The following is a 19,167-nucleotide window of genomic DNA, read 5'->3' as shown; positions in this document are numbered from 1 at the left end:
GCGATTATCATTTGTTAACAAAACTCAACGTGAAACAAATTTGTAGGTTAATGGTGTGAAAGTTGTACGAAACTTACAACCCTTCTTTGTTCTTTTCTGTTCTGCTTAGTGGTAGAGTAAGAATTCCACGCACGCTCCTCTACAGAACTCCAATTCCTGTTCGTGTGCTATCGCTCCAACATAGAATTTGTGACAGCAAATTCAGGTTAAGGTAAATATGGTTAAGGTCTTAAATAAAATGTGCTTTCGTAAAAATGATTTTGACATGCTCCTCATTACACTTTACAGATGAAACTGTTGGGCAAGTTTCCGCCGGATTTGTGTTCCGATCGCAAATCGCGCTTGAATTTGCTGGTTATGTTTCGCTCGATCAACAACATTATCAACAACATCAATGTGCTCATTGTCCAACAATATTCGCATTTTTCGAGTTTGCAACACAACCAAGGACGTTCGACAGCATCCTGAAACGCAGCAACAACCTGAATAAGATCAATAAACTTAATTGTACTGCTTTTTTCTAGAGAATAACTCCGTGTTTTGAATATTGCTCACGATTCCGTTTCCAGATAGACAGGTAGGTCCTCAACGTTGTAGACTAGGTAATAGGAACAACTTAATCTCGAGATAAAACAAGGAGATGGAAAGCAGTTCTTCTTTGGAACCTTTTTCGCTGGTTATTACTGGTTTTATTACCGGCCGTTGCCCTCCGAGGCGGGAACTTCTGCTAACAATAACTGTTGCCAACGGGTATTCGTTCTTATTGTTTACCCAAACGCGCTGCTACATTGTTTCTCTCAACGGCTCAGGCTTCTCCACAGATACATTACCACAATTCGTAAGGAACAAGGAGAGTCGCTCGGCCAAAAGGCAAAGTAATTCAACATCCCTCGTCAAGCCGTAAATGCCGATCCCAAAATGTATTGGTAGCGATTGATATTGATTCTATTACGAACGTTGAATGAATAGGTGCTTCGGTATAATCTAATCCTTCATTTGTAATGATCTTTCTCAGTTTCTTTCAATTCAACCACCGTTTTTTATGTTAAGATTTCATCATTAAATTTCTTATTAGTTGATTAAATTAGTTGGTCTGATGTACACTGAAAAGAGATACTTACGCTTTTCGTGGCATTCGTGAGCACCCGAACATGATGGTATAAACGAAGGATCAATCGAATTGACAGCTGACAAGGAACGAGCAAAGTTGGTCAGTTTCGGTTAACAAAGGTAAGGTTCAAAAGTTAGGTTTTTATTCTTCTAGTTCATCGGTCCAAAAAGTACAGAAAAATTCATTTCAAATTTCACAAAAAATCAAGTGGTTGTGTTTTTGAGTGGTGCGCGTGTGAAAGAATTTCCCGTCGAATTTAACGTGTTTTCCTCTCAACGAACTTGGAAAACGAAACATTGAAATCATTGTCGCACGTACTGCGTTTTAAGTGATCTATTATTCCTTCAATGTGCAGTGCGCACTGTGTATAGAAGCTAAATTGTCGACGCAATATACTAACGAAACCGAGTGAACACAACTGAAAGCAGTTCAAAGTGCAGTAACCAGTGCTTGGTAACCCCTTTTTGTGGTCCACCCTTGTTGGATGTGGAAATTGCTACCTCCTGAGTGTGCGTATGTGTCTGACGACACACAGTGAACAGTGCGTACGTGAGCGAGGTGGTGTAGCACGGTGTGTGTGTTTGTGAACCAACAACAATAGCAGCAACACAGCGGAATAAGATTGCGCAAAATGCACACGTTCAGCGAAACGGGTGCGGGCGTTCCAGCGTTTCTGGCAAAACTCTGGCGCCTGGTCGAGGATAGCGATACGAACGATTTGATATCGTGGAGTACGGTGAGTGTTGTTCTGTTGTGGAAAAAATGTTGGTTCGTTGGGCAAGTTTTCACCCAACATCCGCAGCTGTTTTTTTTCTGTGCCGTTGCTAGAGCGAGAGGCGAGGTGTAGCTCTAGGCAGAGTGTCGGAATGTGCGAACGAGACAGCGTGAGCTCGAAGCAATAGTCAGGAGGTGGGGAAAGCGGCCCATAAGGTCGTTGGGAATAGTGTAACAAAGATGGCCGCCCGTCTGTATGTTTTTGTCGAAATAAATTCAACACAGCCGGCCGTTCATCCGTTTCGCGTTCACCCAGAGAGAGGGTTCACTCGTTCATTGCTTACTTCGTGAAACAACAAAGTAAACCATCGCCCAAAGGCAAAACATTGAACATTGGTGACCGGTTTTTGATTGTTTCTGTCGGCGACTTACCTGTTTTGTTGTCGTTTTTTTTTCTGGTGGTGACTCGACATCAAGTCGCCATTGACGTCGTCGCGTGTCCTTCGTTGAAGGTTCTTTCGCTACGTGTGTGTGTGCGTGCGCCATGTACAGATGGGATGATGAAATGCGTGCGTAAGAATTTGATGATTGTTTGGAATATCTGACGGAAACGAATCCTTGCAAGAGAAGCAGTTTGTTGTGCCTTATCCTTATACAACAAAAGCAACCTATCTTTTTCCGCAACTTTTATTGGTCCCCCTCCTTGCGATCATTCACTCATCTGTAAATCAACAAACCTGTGTGTGTGTGTGTTGGTTACCGGTTGGCAGCACTTTTTTACGTAACGCAGCAGGCTGTGTTTTCGTTTTTTGTACCTATTTTATCATTTACAGCAAATGGTTCCACCACCACGTCATAGGCCACACCATATCGATTTGTACGCGCGGCGGTTGACCGCAACTGTGGCCGGACTGTGTGTGTGTGTGGTTTGTGGTGGTGAAACAATGTCCCCCACCACCGCCACCGGCCGGACGGAGGGTGAAATCAAAATCGATCGCAAACATTTCAATCCACACGCACCGTCAACCTTCTCCTTAGCACTCGGGGCAATTAGTCACTTGGCCTACGCTACTGGAAATGATCTTTTATCAAGAGTCCTTGAAAATGGACTTGAATGGAAAATGGAAAGTATGCATACAGGATCGCGAGGATCCATTTTGCACGATCACGGTGTGAGCCAAAGAGGACATTAATTAAAACTATGACACCTAAAAGAAAAGGAAAATTTTCGTTGTTGGAAGAAAGTTCGTAAACCAACATATCAATCCGGTCCAACTGGTTCGGCATTCGGAAATTTGCCCACAACTATTGTCTATGGTCGACTGAATAGTAGGATCATACTGCGATTAACGACGATGATAATCTTTGCCGCCACGAGCACCGGTGGCCAATTCTCGTTCTATTGCGTCGCGTCCAACCTACACACACGCAACCACATTTGCCGGCCTGCGATTGCCGCGGGCAGAGAATAAAAATAGGCCCAATGGCCGCTGATTGTGGTGGCGCACAGTTTCCACCGCAGCGAAAGCACCAAACATTGAATACATCTACAAATTGACCCGCGCACTTGTTTCTGGTCCCTACCAAATGAGACTTTTCGGTTCGCACAGGCGCGCTATTGGTTTAGGGAGGTTTTTGATCTTCTTTTTTGGCATTTAGCTGGGGCAGACGAGCTGTGAGTTGATTTATTGTTTTTGCAATGTTTCCCTGTGTCATCACTCTATTTTGTCTCATTTTGTCCGGCGTTGGACCATGCCCAAGAGTACTGAATAATGATTCAGTACTACCAGAGTCAACCAGTAAGGGCATTAGCTCAACAACCTCCCTTATCAACACGAGCTTAGACGGGAAACGCGCGGCAAAGTTCTGCCAGAGACAGACCGCAAAGCAACGATAATTATTTCATGTGTGTTTTTCTGGCTTCTTTTTGTGACTACTTTCCTTTTTCTGGTCAATCAGACGATGTAGCATTCTACTAAAAAGTTACCTCACAGATAAGATATCTTCATTATCGGGCGAACGAAATCGATCATCCCAAACAATTGTTCTAATGTTTTTCTCTGTTGTAAATGGGAAAAAGGACTCCGCGGATCGTTCCTTCATCAGGCGACATTCGTGCGTTGATTCCGACAACATTCCACTTTTGGCAACCGTGTCCGATAAGCTGTAATCTCTCTCAAAGATCAGTAGTGGTTCGGCGCGAATCAACGAAATCAACGAAATCAACCTAATTTCGTTCCAAGACAGCTCTCAAATGCTTATAAGTTTGTCCCTCTCTTTGCAGGATGGCCGCAGTTTCATCATCCAGAATCAGGCACAGTTCGCCAAAGAACTGTTGCCACTTAACTACAAACACAACAATATGGCCAGCTTTATTCGGCAGTTGAATATGTGTGAGTGTTACTCTGAGTCCACCCAGTCGGCTTTCTCTCCCATTTCTCCTTCCGACATGCAAATGAGTTTTTTTGTTGCTTCCAGATGGTTTCCACAAAATCACATCGATTGACAATGGCGGCCTGCGGTTCGACAAGGACGAGATGGAGTTTACCCATCCCTGCTTCCAGAAGGACCATCCGTACCTGCTGGAGCACATCAAGCGCAAGATTGCCACCTCGAAGCAGCAGCAGCTGCAACAGGCACAGCAGCAGCAGCACCAGCAACTGCAGGACGACAAAAGCGCCATGAAGCTGGAAGCGGTCAGCCGGGTGCTGAGCGAGGTGAAAAACATGCGTGGCCGGCAAGATTCACTCGATTCCCGCTTTCAGACGATGAAACAGGAGAACGAGGCTCTCTGGCGTGAGATTGCGATTCTCCGCCAGAAGCACCACAAGCAGCAGCAGATTGTTAACAAGGTACGTAGGTTGGTCAATGTGTGAATTTATTACAAGCTCAATATTTTGTCACGCAAACCCTCTGACGGCCCGGCCCGGCGTGTAATGAATCAGTTGGTGTCGTCACGGTGGCATTTGAATATTTTAATTTTATGTTGATAATTTGCTCCACTCGTGGCCCGGCGGAGAGGATTTTTGCAGATGCCGACCGCCTTTACCCTACAAACGATCTTTCAAAAGTAAAGTTATGTATTTATACGCACCCATACGCGGTTGGTTTTTACGAACGAATAATTTGGCGTCGTGAAGTCTCTCTTCCATAAACGACGACGGAGGGTTGATTATTGGCCGTATAATTTCATCTGATTGCGCTGACCAGTCTTCCACTTCCAATTCTTTTTCGAACTCAATCCGCTCTCGGTTCGGATAGGCTTTGCAAACCAAATTTTTTGATATTTGAAACGACCACGGCGGTCGTTTCACATGATATGCTGTTATGTTCAGTTGGGGCTTCGTCTGTCAGCGTGTCAAACGCAATGCTTTAATTCGCGCACAGAACAAAGGTTCAAGCACCATACTGCAGTCTTCGGAATGTTCAGAATAATCCGATACAGATCATTGGCCTGTAGCACAACATCCCGACTCATGTGTGTTTGTTCTTCAGCTCATCCATTTCTTGGTCACGATCGTTCAACCATCACGCGGAGGCCTCGGTACGATGGGCAATGGCAACAACAAGCGCCGATTCCAGCTTATGATCAACGAGGCACCACAACAGGCCAAAGTAAGTGACATACAAATGCTGCTGCGAAGCATCTGTTCCATTCTGTTCGGTTCCCCTGATGGCAATGGTGTATTTTCTCGTTTTCAGGTTAAAAAGCAACATGACTTTACCGAAAGTGCAACCATTGAGGAACTGGGCGAAGCACTGGAAGAAGTGGCCTACGCGAATCAGCAGGATCTATTGTAAGTAACATCCGCAGAAGATCGTCTTATGTCAGACGCTTCGGAAATTGAAGATAATGATTTACGTTTGTAGATGCTTTAGCATGATGTTTCGGCGGTCAGTCTTAGTTAGGTCAAATAATCGAAACGATCGATCTCGAACATTGTTCTCAGCTGTCACTACCTCGTAGTATATTTCCGTTCTGTCCCGTTTCAGTAGAAGACCGTACCGTATTTTGATTTATTTATCACAATGAAAAGCCTCTATGTATAGTTTCGCTTGATTATTTTTAAGTTTCTTGACACTGACAAGTTGTAGTTCGTACTTTATTTGCTTATTTGTAGTTTGTTGCAATCGAATGTGTTTGTTTTTGTTGCATTATCATTTGTAACACATCGTTCTGTTTTCCCTTCTGCTTTCTGGCTGTCTGGCTTCAGCCGCGTATTCTCTGCGTTGTAGCAACAAGTATTCGCCTTGACCCAAAACTTTCTTTCCACTTTCTGCTCGTACCGTGGCGATTTTCTATTTGTTCTTGCATCTTCTTGCCTCTACCACTCCTGTTTGCAGGTCGGAACAAGACAAGAGCAAGAAAGTCAAAGTTATCCCCGTCCGGTCCGGTCAAATCGTGCCCACTTCATCGTCCGCCGGTACTGGCAAGGGGAGCTCCTCAGCTAGTGGCTCTAATAGTAGCGCGATCGTTAGGACCGCTAATGGTAGTAGCATTGTGAAGGAGAATATAGCACCGTCAGGCGGCGTCAAGAAAGCGAAAAGGTAACGATCGAAGCGAAAACATGGCCACCAAAACGGAGCGCCACTTTACTCCCGACCGCTGGGTTTCCTTCTTTTCCTTTCGCTCCCAATTTTCGATGAAAGAATTTGTATCGATTTATGAAACTGCTTTGTATGTTAAGTTTGTTGATTTGTTGAGGATATTTTCGTTTTTCTGTTCCTGTCCCGTTGTTTCACTTTGCAAAACCCCGAATCTACGGTTCAATGCGAGATGTATCCGGATCCTCGCGATTTTAGTGTTTAATGTTGTTTTGATTCCATAAAACGATGATCGTTCATATTTCATGACATATATTCTCTTATCCCCATTCATGATTAATATAGTGACACTAGTAACTAAAATAGTAGGAATTAAATTGTGCATTATATAAGTAAGAAACCACAAAAGCGACAAACACTCCGTTTTTAATTAGTGAGGCCATAAGTAGGGAAAATTATGTTTAAGGAACCACCAACCGATGCCTTAACAAAGCTTACCTCTCTCATCTTAAACACTCCTCAGAAAAAAACAGGGCTGAATTACTTTTTTTTTGTGGCCAGACTGACTGAGATTTTCTATAATTCTGTTGTGCTACAGGAATTCGGAAATACCGGAGATCTCGTCACCGATGTCGTCGCAACCGGGACGTTCGCCATACCGCACGGCCACGCCATCGCTCTCGGCCGGCAGTCCCACTGGCAGCGTTGCTAGCAGTACCAGCGGAGGAGCCGTGTACGGTGGCAACAATGGTGCCGAAGATGGTGACCTAAACGAAGAAGTATTCTCTTCCCACGGGTTGAACAGTGCTCCGAGGATGGCAAAACAACCGCGCAGCAGCAACCGATCGAAAGGTACCAATCAGACGCCGCTTAATCTGATCGAGTTGATCGAAAGTACGGTCAACGGTGCCGACGACTATGAGGAGGAAGACACGTACGGGGACGAGGACGCCGATCAACACGCCGCCTATCTGGTAGATCATGTGGACGAAGTGGCGAACCCGGAGCTTGGTGCGCTGTATCAAGAGAACGACGGTGAAAACGACATGATGCTAAACACGCCGATGGTGCTGCGGGAGATGGAAAAGCAGGAGCAATTGAAGCAGCAACGGGAGCGCCAACGGCAACAGCAGCAGCAGCAGTCGGCAGGGAAAGGCGGAGAAAGCTTGCTCAAGGGTGTGACGATGGCTACGAGAAGTGGCAGGCCGCAGCGTAGCGTCGTTGGTCAGAAAAGTCTACTGACGGCGGGAACAGCAGCACCCGCAGTAGTGTCTATGAAGACGGGCAGAACTGGCCCAAGATCTACCACAGCACCTGTGGCGATTTCCAAAGGAGTAAAGAGGATTAGCGTTGGAGGAAGCGGCAAGAAACAATCGCTGGCCGCGAACAGCGATCCGATCGGTGTGGCACCAGCTGGACCGTCAAACTACAGTCAAGGCAGCAGTAACAACAGCCCATCGCCTCCACTAGTGGCCGCAGCTGGTCCATCGTTCGGCGATGCATTCGTTCCGACTCCGGCCGATGTCGTCCCGGGAGATATATTCGAGGATAGCAGCGATCAGACGATGGGCTCTGGAGTAGCGGTGAAGGATGGAAACGGAAACGGCAAACCATCGCCGATGCTCGGTTCGTTCAGCCTCGTCGACGGAGGTTACTACAATCCGAACGTTAACATCAACGAAGTGAAGGCCTCCCTCCAGAGACAGCAACAGGGCGGCGTACAGCAGGTTCCAACAGCTGCCGGCGATGTGCTAGACAATGCCGAAACCCACGATGACGAGTTTGATGAAAATTCGCTCGATTCTAGCCTGATGCTGAATCAGGCCACCGGCAACCAGCAACAACAAGATCAGCAGCAGCAACAGCTGCAGCTCCAGATGCAACCACAGCAGCAGCAAGATCAACAACTATCGAAGTTCGTCAGTAATGATGCAGACATGTCCCGTTTAAACACGGTGTTAGTACTTTTGTGACCATTGAATCTGACACACTGAGCGGTGCACCGCCCTTTGATTGCCTTCGTCGTCAAAATACCAACACCGCGGTTTTACCGAGTACACACAAAAGATGGCACAAAGTCGAGCTCTCCACGTACTCCATTCACCAATGTTTATTGCATTACAAACCATCATTAATGATTGCATCTGCATGCACAAAATCAAAACCATTCAGCCCTTCATTTGGTGATCCACGATCTCCATTTCTCCCGGAGATCATTCTGTCTTAGGGAGAGCCTAACTATGTTTAGTGATCCGTTTTGACTATTTACTTCTTTTCGTTCGCTTCTCGGGTTGTCATTCCCCAACTTCATTATGATTGATCGTCGAAAAAATCATGATTAGAATCTAAGTTTACAGACTGTTGGTGGGACAATGGAGAGCTCGGTACGCCAAGGGATAGCGACGAAATTAATCGAAGGGTATTGCACCTCTTCTACTTTTTTGTTTCTTCCACTATCAATGTTCTTGTTTCGTTTTCCTGTGCGTATGTTGTTTCTTTGTTGCGCTTTCGTTTTAGGGCTGAATACGGACAGCACATTGACACGGTACAGACCGATCTCGATTCGCTGAGAGAGCTGCTGAAAGGCGACAACTATCAGATGGACGCGAATGCCCTGCTTGGGGTAAGTGTGGCGAAAGGCTGTAGAATGGGCGGTTTAGTTGACTTGGCGGGACGGATGGGTGATCGTACGTTACTTCAAGCTTCTAGAAGTTGAAAATTTGGAAACTAATTTTTTTAATTCGATCTCTTTTGGGCGTTGTTTGATGAATGGTTTTGTACAATTCATCAGCAGCAGCTTCAATCAAATGGTCAACTATTTTGTGTTGACTTGCCATTTGTTGCATCTTTTCAAACAACGATGGCACACATACTAAAGCCGTCATTGGTTGGTGTGCTTCATCACAGAACATAAAATAAACCATTTTTCAGATAAATAAACTCCTTTTTCATGCTTGACATTTTTTCTTCTCTCCCGAATATGAATGTCAACCCAAATGTCGTCCTAAATCTATGCACAAACTATGAAACCGAATAATCAATCCAAAAACTTACCTTTTTTGAATTTGATGCCTTGGTATAAATCAATAACCCTTGTTGTACTACACTGAATACTCCTACGGCGCCGATGATGCTGATGCTGACGATGATGGCGCTGTTTCTGATGATCGTGGAGCAACTACTACATCCCAAATGGCGGAATTGGATCATAAACATCTTCACAAAAACACAAATTTAAAAAAAAAACATGAACAATCCCGAACCCGATCGATGATGATCGACGACGCACACACAGACGGCAAATTCGCCGACACTTCCGTACGGTCGAGTGTACTTCCCGTCGTGCCCGTTCGATCAGGATACCCTCAATAAGGTTAGGACCGATGTAAGCACTAGACACTAAGACCGTCCGGTCCTGTGGCTCACGAGACACGCGGGCATACATGAAACGGATAACGAAAAGCAAGAACGAGAAACTTGACGACGATCGTTCGTCGTGAATGCAAAAACTTATCAACCTTCAAACCGTGAAACACTCAATCACCATTCAATGTTTCGCAACACGCCCCAATCGATCGTTAGAGTTGTTTTCGGCCGTTTTCGAGAATGTTTCCGCCTTCATCTACAACACTTTCATGTTCTCGGTGTGTTTTGCAGCTTTTCAACAACAACAACGAGGATATGCTCAACTATGATTTTCCGATGAATCTGCCGGATTTGATGACGGACGAACAGCAGCAACAACAGCTACAGCAACAACAGCAAGGCAGCAATGAAAAGTCGACAGCATCATCCGACAGTCCAACCCCAGGTACGCTAGGCCGGTAACCGGTTGGGGCGAACGGCCGTTACCGACTTCCGTCATCAAACAGTCATTCAAACTTTTTCATGATGCGGGACTTTTTGCCCAGCTTTTAGTTTGTGTGGCGAAAAGATCAAAAACATATTTTCCCACTCTTTTGAAACATATTTCCCACTATTTTTAACGAACATGTCGCATTAGCGTCTACAAGAAAGAGATTCTGTACTGCCGATCGGTCAGTTTGTTCCTTTTTCCACTTCCTTCCTCCTTTCGCTTCCCTTGTATCGTTTCTTTCTAGACGCTTTTGTTCTGGATAGAATGATCTTTTTCCCAATGATAGCTAATAAGTTAGTTATGTTACCTAATTAAGAAATTTGTTTTTTAATATCGTTTATTGATTAGTTATTTGTTCGGTATATTGTATACTATCGCCGTTACAATTTGAATTTGACGTACTGTCATTTCACCATTTCGCTACTTCGCCATTTCGCCATGACTCTCTTGCGAAGCATGGCTCTCTATTCTCTTTAATGGTTCTCATTCCACGCGTGATCGAGCGCGTTTCGGCTCGATCCTTCAGTTCACGTCTACACGAGCGAGAATAAAGACATTCCATCAGAGAACTGTAAATCATTTTCCTCAAGTTGAACTCCCGGTTTTCATGCTACGGGAAACGCATGATCATTATTTGAGCTTTGGTTGTTTTCACTTAAAATTAAAAGCTGTTTCGAAACACGTTTCGACTTTCTGTCTTCGGTACCGCATTTGGTGTGCCGCGCAGGACGGGGTTTGAAGGTTGTAACCTATTGTTTAATACATTCACCCGGATGATGTTGGCAACTTGTTGCCAGAACTGTTACAGACAATATTTGAAACATGGGATAGGAACACTTTTATAGGATTTTTATAATACCTGTTAAATTTATTCACTCTCGAGTAAGCGACAAACTAAAAACCTTTTTTGTAGAACCTCTTTTATTACACCGTAATGTGATAGTAGAATGAGGAGGAGGAGCTCAAAAATTATAAGTCTTTCTTTCTCCACTGTCTGTCGCGAACTGCCCGTTTCTCGCTTTCCATCTTCTCTAAGGATACTAGATGTGCGTGCGTCGTTCTAGCTATAGTTTCTAATAAGATCCGCCAGGTGCGCTGGTGCCGGCGGCTAGGACGTACCATGATATTCATTTTTACGCAACAATAACTAAACCCTAAAACCCTGCTGAGCAATCTACATACACATACATACACCGTCCTCGCAAGATACTGTCCTCCGCCAACCTGCCACAGTTGAACAAAATAATCCAACTTGCCTTGCCTGCCAACTCACAAAATCTCTAATCACAATCTGACCTTCTTCCTTTCCACAGGAATGTCTGTTGCGATGCAAAGATATGGTTGATGATGAGATGGGGATGATATGAAATGAAATGAAATGGTTGGAACAAAGAGGATGATAGGATTTTGAGAGCAGGATTTCACTGAGAGATCGACCTCCAACGATCGCGACTGTGATCATCAATAAAAGGGTAATGCCCCGGGGGTAATGTGAACCGATGAAGTGTCGATAAAGATGGAAGAAAGCTGTTTCATTTGCTTCCCAAGCTCCAAGATTTTTTGATAATGTGCACCTTCGAATCACTAGTTTGCTGTCTGATAATTTAATGATGCCATTATACAGTTGTGTTGTCGATGAGAATAATAATGATGAGGCGTGCCCACGTGCTGCAGACGACTGCCGTTGGTTGAGGAGAGCTCGATTTGGTCGGTTGGCTAGAGAAAGTAGAACGGTGTAGACGAATGGACGAATGGACGAATGGCTCCGTCGGTGATCGTCGCCGTAATCCTCGTCGTGGCCGTAGCCCCCCCTCCGTCCTAGTCGTCGTCGTCGTCGTCGGTGGCGGTTGAGTAAAGCGCGCGCGCGAAAGGAAGAAAAGAAAGGAGGTCTCGGTCACGGAACAGTTAGAGAAAAGATACGCGGACACAGAACTCGCGAACGGTCACCTGCTGGGCACAAGGTACTGTCGTAGTATATTACTTTTTTGCATTCACCATCTAAAAAACGAAGGGCAATTTATTATTTTGTTTAACTTTTGTTCCGTTTCGTTTGATTGAAACTACATACTTACACAAACACGAAAAGAAACGCGTATCTTTTACAACACTACATTATCTCTCTCCTCATCTCCTGTCATCTTTCCCGAAGTGTCCTATTCCTTATTCCCCAGTTGTGTACCCGGAAGAGAAGGTATTGCGCAGGCAAAGAGATAGCAAGAATGTGAATTAAAGGGACAAATCTATTGAAAGAAGTTTTAAAAGCAAATGTCTCAGTTCCGTATGTTTGCGATCGTTTTACTTGAAGATGGTACATCAGGCATTTCCATTCAGTACCATTTAATTAGCAATCTAGAAATAAATTCGTAACTAAAGAATGATATGCATGTGTGCCTCGTGTTTGGAACGAATAAATGGTTACAGAACGAATGGTGGACAAGTCAGGAAATATAGCCAGGACCTTTCTTAATCCCGAAGCATAGGCCATCGGTTTGAATATTGCTTAAGATTGCTATTGTGTGCTGCCAACAAGCAAAGGCAGTGAGAACAATAAGAGCTTTTATTATTTTATAAGGCATCTATTTTAATTAATCCTTGAACAACGAACAAATTAAATCCAAAGCTTCAATAGCGACATCTGTAATGCGAGTTTACCGTTCAAGTGGACATTATTAACCCCAATTCTAAACAATCAAACATCTCTATATCCGACAGTTACTAATTATTCATCTTTTTGTCGTTTTTTCTCACTAACTGGTCAAATCAGCAGGAGGACAAATCATGGCTTACAGAAAGGGTAATTCGAACGGTAATTTGTACAGCAACAACACCAACAACGGCGCCATCGGCCTGAATGGGCTCGCGCATAACGGCGATACAAACGATGTATCCGGTTTGCTCGGTGGCAACAATTTGATCGGAACCGACGGAACCATCGTCAGCGGAGACTACATCGATTTGAATGAGTTACTAAACATGGATCCGAATGCTGGTGCTTATTACGGCGATGAGAACTCACTGGTTGCCTAATCGGTCCCGATCTTTGGCAGAGAGCACACCTAGGAGATCGATAGGGGTGCGCAGAGTACAGCCAGCCTGGGTATGGACAAACCGCTGCAGTTCCGCGCCCGTCCAAGTGATGTAGTGTGATTAGTCGAGCTATCGAATGGATCCTTTAAATCATGGCAAAGGACCATCCAACCAAACGTACCAAGTTCAAATCCAACCCTTTCGATGCAAGATCAATGGATCAATGGTTGCTCTCAATATGTAAATTTAACAATTACGTTTTCTTTAGTTTAAACATCCGACCGGGTGCCCGGATCCCCGGTGGAGCCGTCGTTCTGTAAATAGGGAAGATAGAAGAAGATCGATCGAAAACGTGTACCTGAGAGCGAAAGAGAGACAGAGAGGCGGTCGATGGTGGCGTTATAGTGTACGACGAGAGTTGTGGTCTCGTAAATCCGGTAGAATCTGGCAACAATGCGAGTGCCGTTAGTCCGTTAGTTATCTCTCTCTGGTCCCAACCCAAAAAAAAAGTAATCCCAGAACAATAACACAGGTGAAGGATGCTACAAAGCAGAACAGGAACTATTATAACAAAGATATTCTATTACAACATTATCTTATACTCTTACTCTAATGGGGGCAATCCGTTAGGCCAATATCCACCAAGACGAACGGTAATTGAGAAGCGGTTTGCCCTGTTTAACGTTTTTTAATTATAGTATCTGATCTTTTATCCGTGCTGTTTACGGGCACCTGGCTCCCTCGAACAGTACGACGATCCTTGGCTCCTATCATTTGTAGTGGTACTGTAGAGAATGTACTGCATTTCAGAGGACAAAAAGGACGGTTCCGTTCGTAGGTTAAGGTGTCCCGTGACGGCCGTTTTGTATCTTTTGCTTGAGTTTTCGTGTTTTATTAATGTTTCCATCATTCGTTAGTGATCATTGATTAATAGTATACGCCTCTTCGTACCACTCGCGTGTGCGATGGGAATCTTTCAGTTTTTATTGGCCATTTTTCACAAAAAGAAAAGGTATATTATCATGCATTATTCAGGTAATAGACACTAGGAGGAAGGAGCATGCGAGGCAAAGTTTGACCGATGGACGGCCAAACGCAACAGATTAGATTATGTGAGGAAGGTACGAAAATATAATATGTACATTAAATGCTTGGACCGAAAAAGGATCGATCGGTTCTTTATTTCATGCTGAAATCGTCGTCGTAACACATCCGATCCGAAGAGCGCTTCACCTGCGCTTGCCGCCCTTGTTACCAAATTTGCCCTTCGCACCTCCCTTGTGGCCGCCGCCGCCTCCGCCAGCTCTCGGCGCTTTCTGGCCGAACGTTTTGCCCTTGTTGTGCCTGTTGAGGCCCTGCTTGTTGCGGAACTTTTCCGCACTAATCTTCACGCCGCTCATCTTGCGCTTGTCCACTTTGTCCATCTTCTGTTTCTTCGTTGCGTCGTACCGAAGCTTTTTCACGTTCTTCGAGCCCACGTCGGTCAGATCGCGCTCGAAACGGGTAAAGTTCTTCGACTTTTTGTTCCGCTTGCCACCTGCGCCACCTGCGCCATTGACCGCCGCTGGCCGCCGATCATCACCATCGTCGGTGGCCGTGACGCGCGTTGGCCGGCTACGAATCTTGGCCAGCTTCGCCTGCACCATCGACACCTTGCGCAGCTCCTCGAGGGCACGCTCCTTGGCCTGCTGTTTGGGCGTTTTATTGTCCGCGGCCGCTGCCTTTCCTGCACTCGCCGCTTTGCCACCCGGGTGCTTGGCATTCGGCGTAAGTTTCGGTTTCTTCGCCCGCTCCTGGTGATAGCGCACCGGATCGAAATCGTCATCATCGTCCTTGCCGCGGCGCTTCCGCTTCTTGGCCGCTCGCTTCTCTTTCTCTTCCGCCGCGTCCTTACCCTCGAGACGGAACTTTTCGTCGCGCTTTTCGCGCAACGTCTGGAACCACTCCCGGGGCGGTCCATCCGCGTTCGCGGCCGGCAGTCCCTTCAGCTTACGCTCCGCACTGGTCAGCTGCTGTTCCGCCTGCCGGAGCAGCTTTTCGGCTCGCTCCTCCGCCAGCACCTTATCGATTTCCGACTCCAGCGCAGCGACCCGGGCCCGATACTTGTCCACTATCTCGGTCGGAATGATGCGGTTCTTGACCGGATTGGACGCATTCTTCACGATGTCCTTCACGATCCGGCGCTCCAGTTCGCCGGCCAGCGACACCGAGACACCGGCCCGACCGGCTCGCGCCGTCCGGCCCACACGGTGAATGTAGTGTTCCATCGTGGCCGGCATCACGAAGTTGATGACCGTCGTTACGCCGCTAATGTCGAGACCACGGGCGGCCACGTCCGTTGCGACCAGCACATCGATCTGTTCGTCCTTGAACGCCTTCAGCGACTCGAGACGCTGCGCTTGTGTCAGATCGCCGTGAAGTTCACCCGCCTTTACGCCCAGCAGTCCGAGCAGGATGCGCAACCGATGGGCGGTTCGTTTGGTCTGCACAAACACCATACAGTGGTCGTGGAACGTGCGGCAAACGAGGGCGGCCAGAATCGGTTCACGATCCGCTTCACGGCCCTCGCGCACACGGATAAACTCCTGGCGCAGGTTAAACGCGACCGTTTGGTTGTTGTTGACGAATATTTTGACCGGCTTCTTGAGCGACACGGCGGCCAAATCTTTCACCTCTTCCGTCATCGTGGCCGAGAAGAGCATCGTTTGCCGGGTGGCCGAACAGCTGCGGATGATCTCTTTCATCTGCTCCGCAAAGTACTCGTCCAGCATACGGTCGGCTTCGTCAAGAATCAGGATCTGCGAACAGAAAGCGAAGCATTTTTACGCGGCGGCCAGTACCAAGCGGTAGCTCCACTGTCACGTGCTGCTCTATCAGCGGTGAGACGACGATCGCTCGGCGATCGGGGTCACTTCACCCTAAGGCGTCACCGGTAACCGGTCGCTCTGAGCGCAAGGAACTTTCATCATAAAGTCGGAGACGGAAGCCGCGGCCGTTTGGCGCGATCCTTACCTCAATCGAATCCAGTGAGAAGCTGGGCGTATTTTTGATGTGGTCAATCAACCGTCCCGGGGTGGCAATGACGATGTCGGGGTTCGTCCGCAGCACCGCTTCCTGCGCCTTCACATCCAAACCACCGATCGCGATGCCCACCTCGACGTTCGTGAACTGCGTCAACTGTTTGGCCACCTGGTAAACCTGGGCACCCAGCTCACGGGTCGGCACGAGCACCAACACGCGTGTCACGGCTTGGGCCGCGTTCGGTTTGTACAGTAATCGCTCCAGCGTAGGCAGCATATAGGCGGCCGTCTTTCCGGTTCCGGTAGCGGCACAACCGCAAATATCGCGCCCCAGCAGTGCGATCGGAATGGTGGCCGCCTGAATCGGTGTCGGATAGATATAGCCCAGCGCACCGATCGCTTTCATGAGCGGTCGCGAAAGGTCCATTTGGTAGAACGATTGGATGTGTTCGTTCGTGCCTTCCGCTTCCTCGAAGTAATCCTTGGCGCCATCCTCCGTTTCCTCCTTCACCTCAACCGATGGTTCCGTGTTCCCACCGTTCTCAGCAGCCGCCCGTGCCTTTTTGCCTTTACGCTCCTTCACCTTCATGTAATCGTGCTTCAGTTCGTCGTCGGACAGATCGATCTCCGCATCCGCCACCGCAGCCTTATCGTCACCGCCGTCCGCATCTTCCCCCAGGGCATCCGCTTCCTCCTGTGTGCGACCCCGGATCACGCTAGCAATCTTGTCGTCCACCTTGCCGCGGTTTTTGCGCTTCACGAAGCGCATCAAATCGTCCCACGTGTCGTGGTTGTACTCCTTGACCGACGACACGAACTGAAAGCTGCCATCAAAGTCCCCTTTCTTGGCCGTCCGCATCTTGGTCGGCTGATAGTCCACCTCAACGTCGGACTCTTCCGAAAAATCCTCCACTTCGTCGTCCTCGTTGATGGTTTTGATGAGATCCATCTCGCGGTTCACGGAACCCGGTTCCAGTTCGCCGGAAGCCGTCGCCGCCACCGGAGTGACGACTTTTTTCGCCGTTTTCCCAGCGGTCGGTTTTTGTTTTTTGTCTTTTTTCATTATTGTGGCACAAGTAAGGAAGATGAAAACAAGGGAAAACCGGCGGAAAAACGTGCGGAAAACTGGCTTTTTTCGAGGAACAAACCTCTTTTGAACGCACGTGTGTTTACAAAACGGACAAATGTCAAAATTTTAACACGCTGAAATGAACAGTTGCTCGAAATGAACCCGCACAATGAACGGCTGCTCGAAAATCAGGATCTCAGTCGAGTTCAGCAAGTGCTCGAATGATGTCAGTACAGAAAGCCACTATGTAATTTATTGTATTTCACTGGGAAATAAATCAATCAGATGCAAACAATATTCAGTAATATAATGTACTAAGAAGCAGACCTAAGCCAAATTCTGTCCCTGAAACGATCGGCTTTTTTCGATGTCAAAACAACTGTCCTACTGTGCTACTGTCAGTTGTTTCTCCATTTCTTTTCATCTCTAGTAGTGAGAAAGAGATGGCGTTATACGAATTCAGCAACTGTAAAAATGAGCACCTTCGAACCGTCACTTGTGTGCGGAAGCGAAACAGCATGACCCAACAAGCCGCCCCATACATGTACGACAAAGCGGGACAGCGTGAATGATGATGGCGAGTGACCGCAAAACGGGGCGCTGTGTGAAAACACACAGTTCAGTTCGGCCAAGAGAAAAGAGAAGTATGGAAGAGTTAACGATATGAGGTTTCGGATGCTTCTTGGCCATTGCTATCGCAGTGCAATCATTATTTCGCGACTTCAATAGCCCTTTTTCGTGGCCAGTGTGAACGTGAATCGGTGACCGTGGGTGTGGCATGCGTTTGAGGGTAAGAATTTGCTCCGTTTTTGCAGCCTTTCGAGGTGAAGAGTTCGTCCAGCTGACAACGGGCAGCAAAGGTGCCTTGGACCGTGTGTGTGTGTGATTGTGTGTAGGTAGCCCACCCAGTGTTACATGAGAACACGGGCAAAAGTTGTGTGAATCGGACGAAGCAAGCTATGAAAACCGTTTCTCGAAATTGGCGACGATTTGGGGTGTGCGAAAAAGGTGATGAAATAGGTTGTTCCAGCACCAGTGCCCCTGATCGGGGCCGACACGGCTGCATAGGTGCGGAAGGTTGCAGTCGCGGGTGCCGGAAGTAAAACATCGTGACCGGGGAATTCCTTTTGCAAAGTGCAGTGCTCGGGTGTCTTTTTGTAAGTTTTTTTTCTCTTCGCGTCCCCGAGGGTCGAGAAAGCAAAATGGTGATTCTGCCGCACACACCGCAGTGGTGAATTCCGTTTTCAATGAATGGCAAGGCAGAAAGAAGAATCGGCACAGGGAAAAAAGATGGCAGCAAGCTCTGTGTGAACGTACGAGAAGGAAATTACAGACGAGCACCAACAACAGCAACAACAGCACGACGGCGGCGGCGGCGGTGAGCAGCCGCGCCGTGTAGAAGCGAAGTGTCTTTCGCGAGAAGTTGCGTCCATCTTTGTAGTGCGCGCTCTGTCGCACCCGTGCTCGTGCGGTTGGTTCTCTCTTTTTCTGCTGTTTGACCGTAGCCAGAAAGTCGTTGAAACGCGCCGCTCTCACATTGTCCAGTGCTCGCGCGGCAAGTAAAACAGAAAGCCAAAAAGAAAACGCAGTTACCGTTGGGAGCGAGAGCGAGAGGCAGATAATCGATCGAAATGAGAGCCATCTCTCGCCTCACGAGTCGGGTGGTGTGTGTGCGGCTTTGACATCGTTTTCTCTATGCCTACCTGCTGGCTTCAGGTGGTGTGCGTGTGAGGTTGGCGCTTTGCTGTTGAAAGCAAAAGCAAACCACAAAAATCAGTTATCATCGTCGCAGAATAGTTTGTTTTTCAGATAGCTAACCGTGAGG

At 47.1% G+C, this 19,167-nt stretch overlaps 2 protein-coding genes across 2 annotated transcripts; one reads left to right on the top strand and one right to left on the bottom strand.

Moving 5' to 3' along the window:
• The first annotated feature begins 1,394 nt into the window (after positions 1 to 1,394).
• LOC128268530 (uncharacterized) lies at positions 1,395 to 14,406 on the top strand. Its single transcript, XM_053005654.1, has 10 exons — positions 1,395 to 1,847; positions 4,110 to 4,218; positions 4,304 to 4,677; positions 5,321 to 5,440; positions 5,528 to 5,622; positions 6,969 to 8,327; positions 8,888 to 8,993; positions 9,666 to 9,743; positions 10,028 to 10,181; positions 12,991 to 14,406. Exons 1-10 carry the CDS (start codon positions 1,743 to 1,745, stop codon positions 13,251 to 13,253), a joined length of 2,763 nt encoding a protein of 920 aa, XP_052861614.1. The 5' UTR covers positions 1,395 to 1,742; the 3' UTR covers positions 13,254 to 14,406.
• Positions 14,399 to 17,336, bottom strand: LOC128268531 (probable ATP-dependent RNA helicase DDX27). The gene is made up of 2 exons (XM_053005655.1): positions 16,266 to 17,336; positions 14,399 to 16,051 (listed from the first exon to the last, which is right to left on the bottom strand). The coding sequence occupies exons 1-2, from the start codon at positions 17,334 to 17,336 to the stop codon at positions 14,483 to 14,485; spliced, it is 2,640 nt and encodes an 879-aa protein (XP_052861615.1). The 3' UTR covers positions 14,399 to 14,482.
• Between the last annotated feature and the right edge of the window lie 1,831 nt (positions 17,337 to 19,167).

Source organism: Anopheles cruzii, chromosome 2, assembly GCF_943734635.1.
Source record: "Anopheles cruzii chromosome 2, idAnoCruzAS_RS32_06, whole genome shotgun sequence".
In the NCBI taxonomy this organism is placed as follows: domain Eukaryota; kingdom Metazoa; phylum Arthropoda; class Insecta; order Diptera; family Culicidae; genus Anopheles; species Anopheles cruzii.
Note: the sequence above shows the minus strand (reverse complement) of the source record. Positions and strands in the feature narration are given on the sequence as shown.

Excerpts from the sequence above, each read along its gene's own strand:
- LOC128268530 (XM_053005654.1), top strand. The coding sequence starts at position 1,743 with ATGCACACGTTCAGCGAAACGGGTGCGGGCGTTCCAGCGTTTCTGGCA. Across the intron at positions 9,744-10,027 it reads ATCAGGATACCCTCAATAAG|CTTTTCAACAACAACAACGA; the intron begins GTTAGGACCGAT and ends TGTGTTTTGCAG. Across the intron at positions 10,182-12,990 it reads ATCCGACAGTCCAACCCCAG|CAGGAGGACAAATCATGGCT; the intron begins GTACGCTAGGCC and ends TGGTCAAATCAG.
- LOC128268531 (XM_053005655.1), bottom strand. The coding sequence starts at position 17,336 with ATGAAAAAAGACAAAAAACAAAAACCGACCGCTGGGAAAACGGCGAAA. Across the intron at positions 16,052-16,265 it reads TCTCACTGGATTCGATTGAG|ATCCTGATTCTTGACGAAGC; the intron begins GTAAGGATCGCG and ends TTCTGTTCGCAG.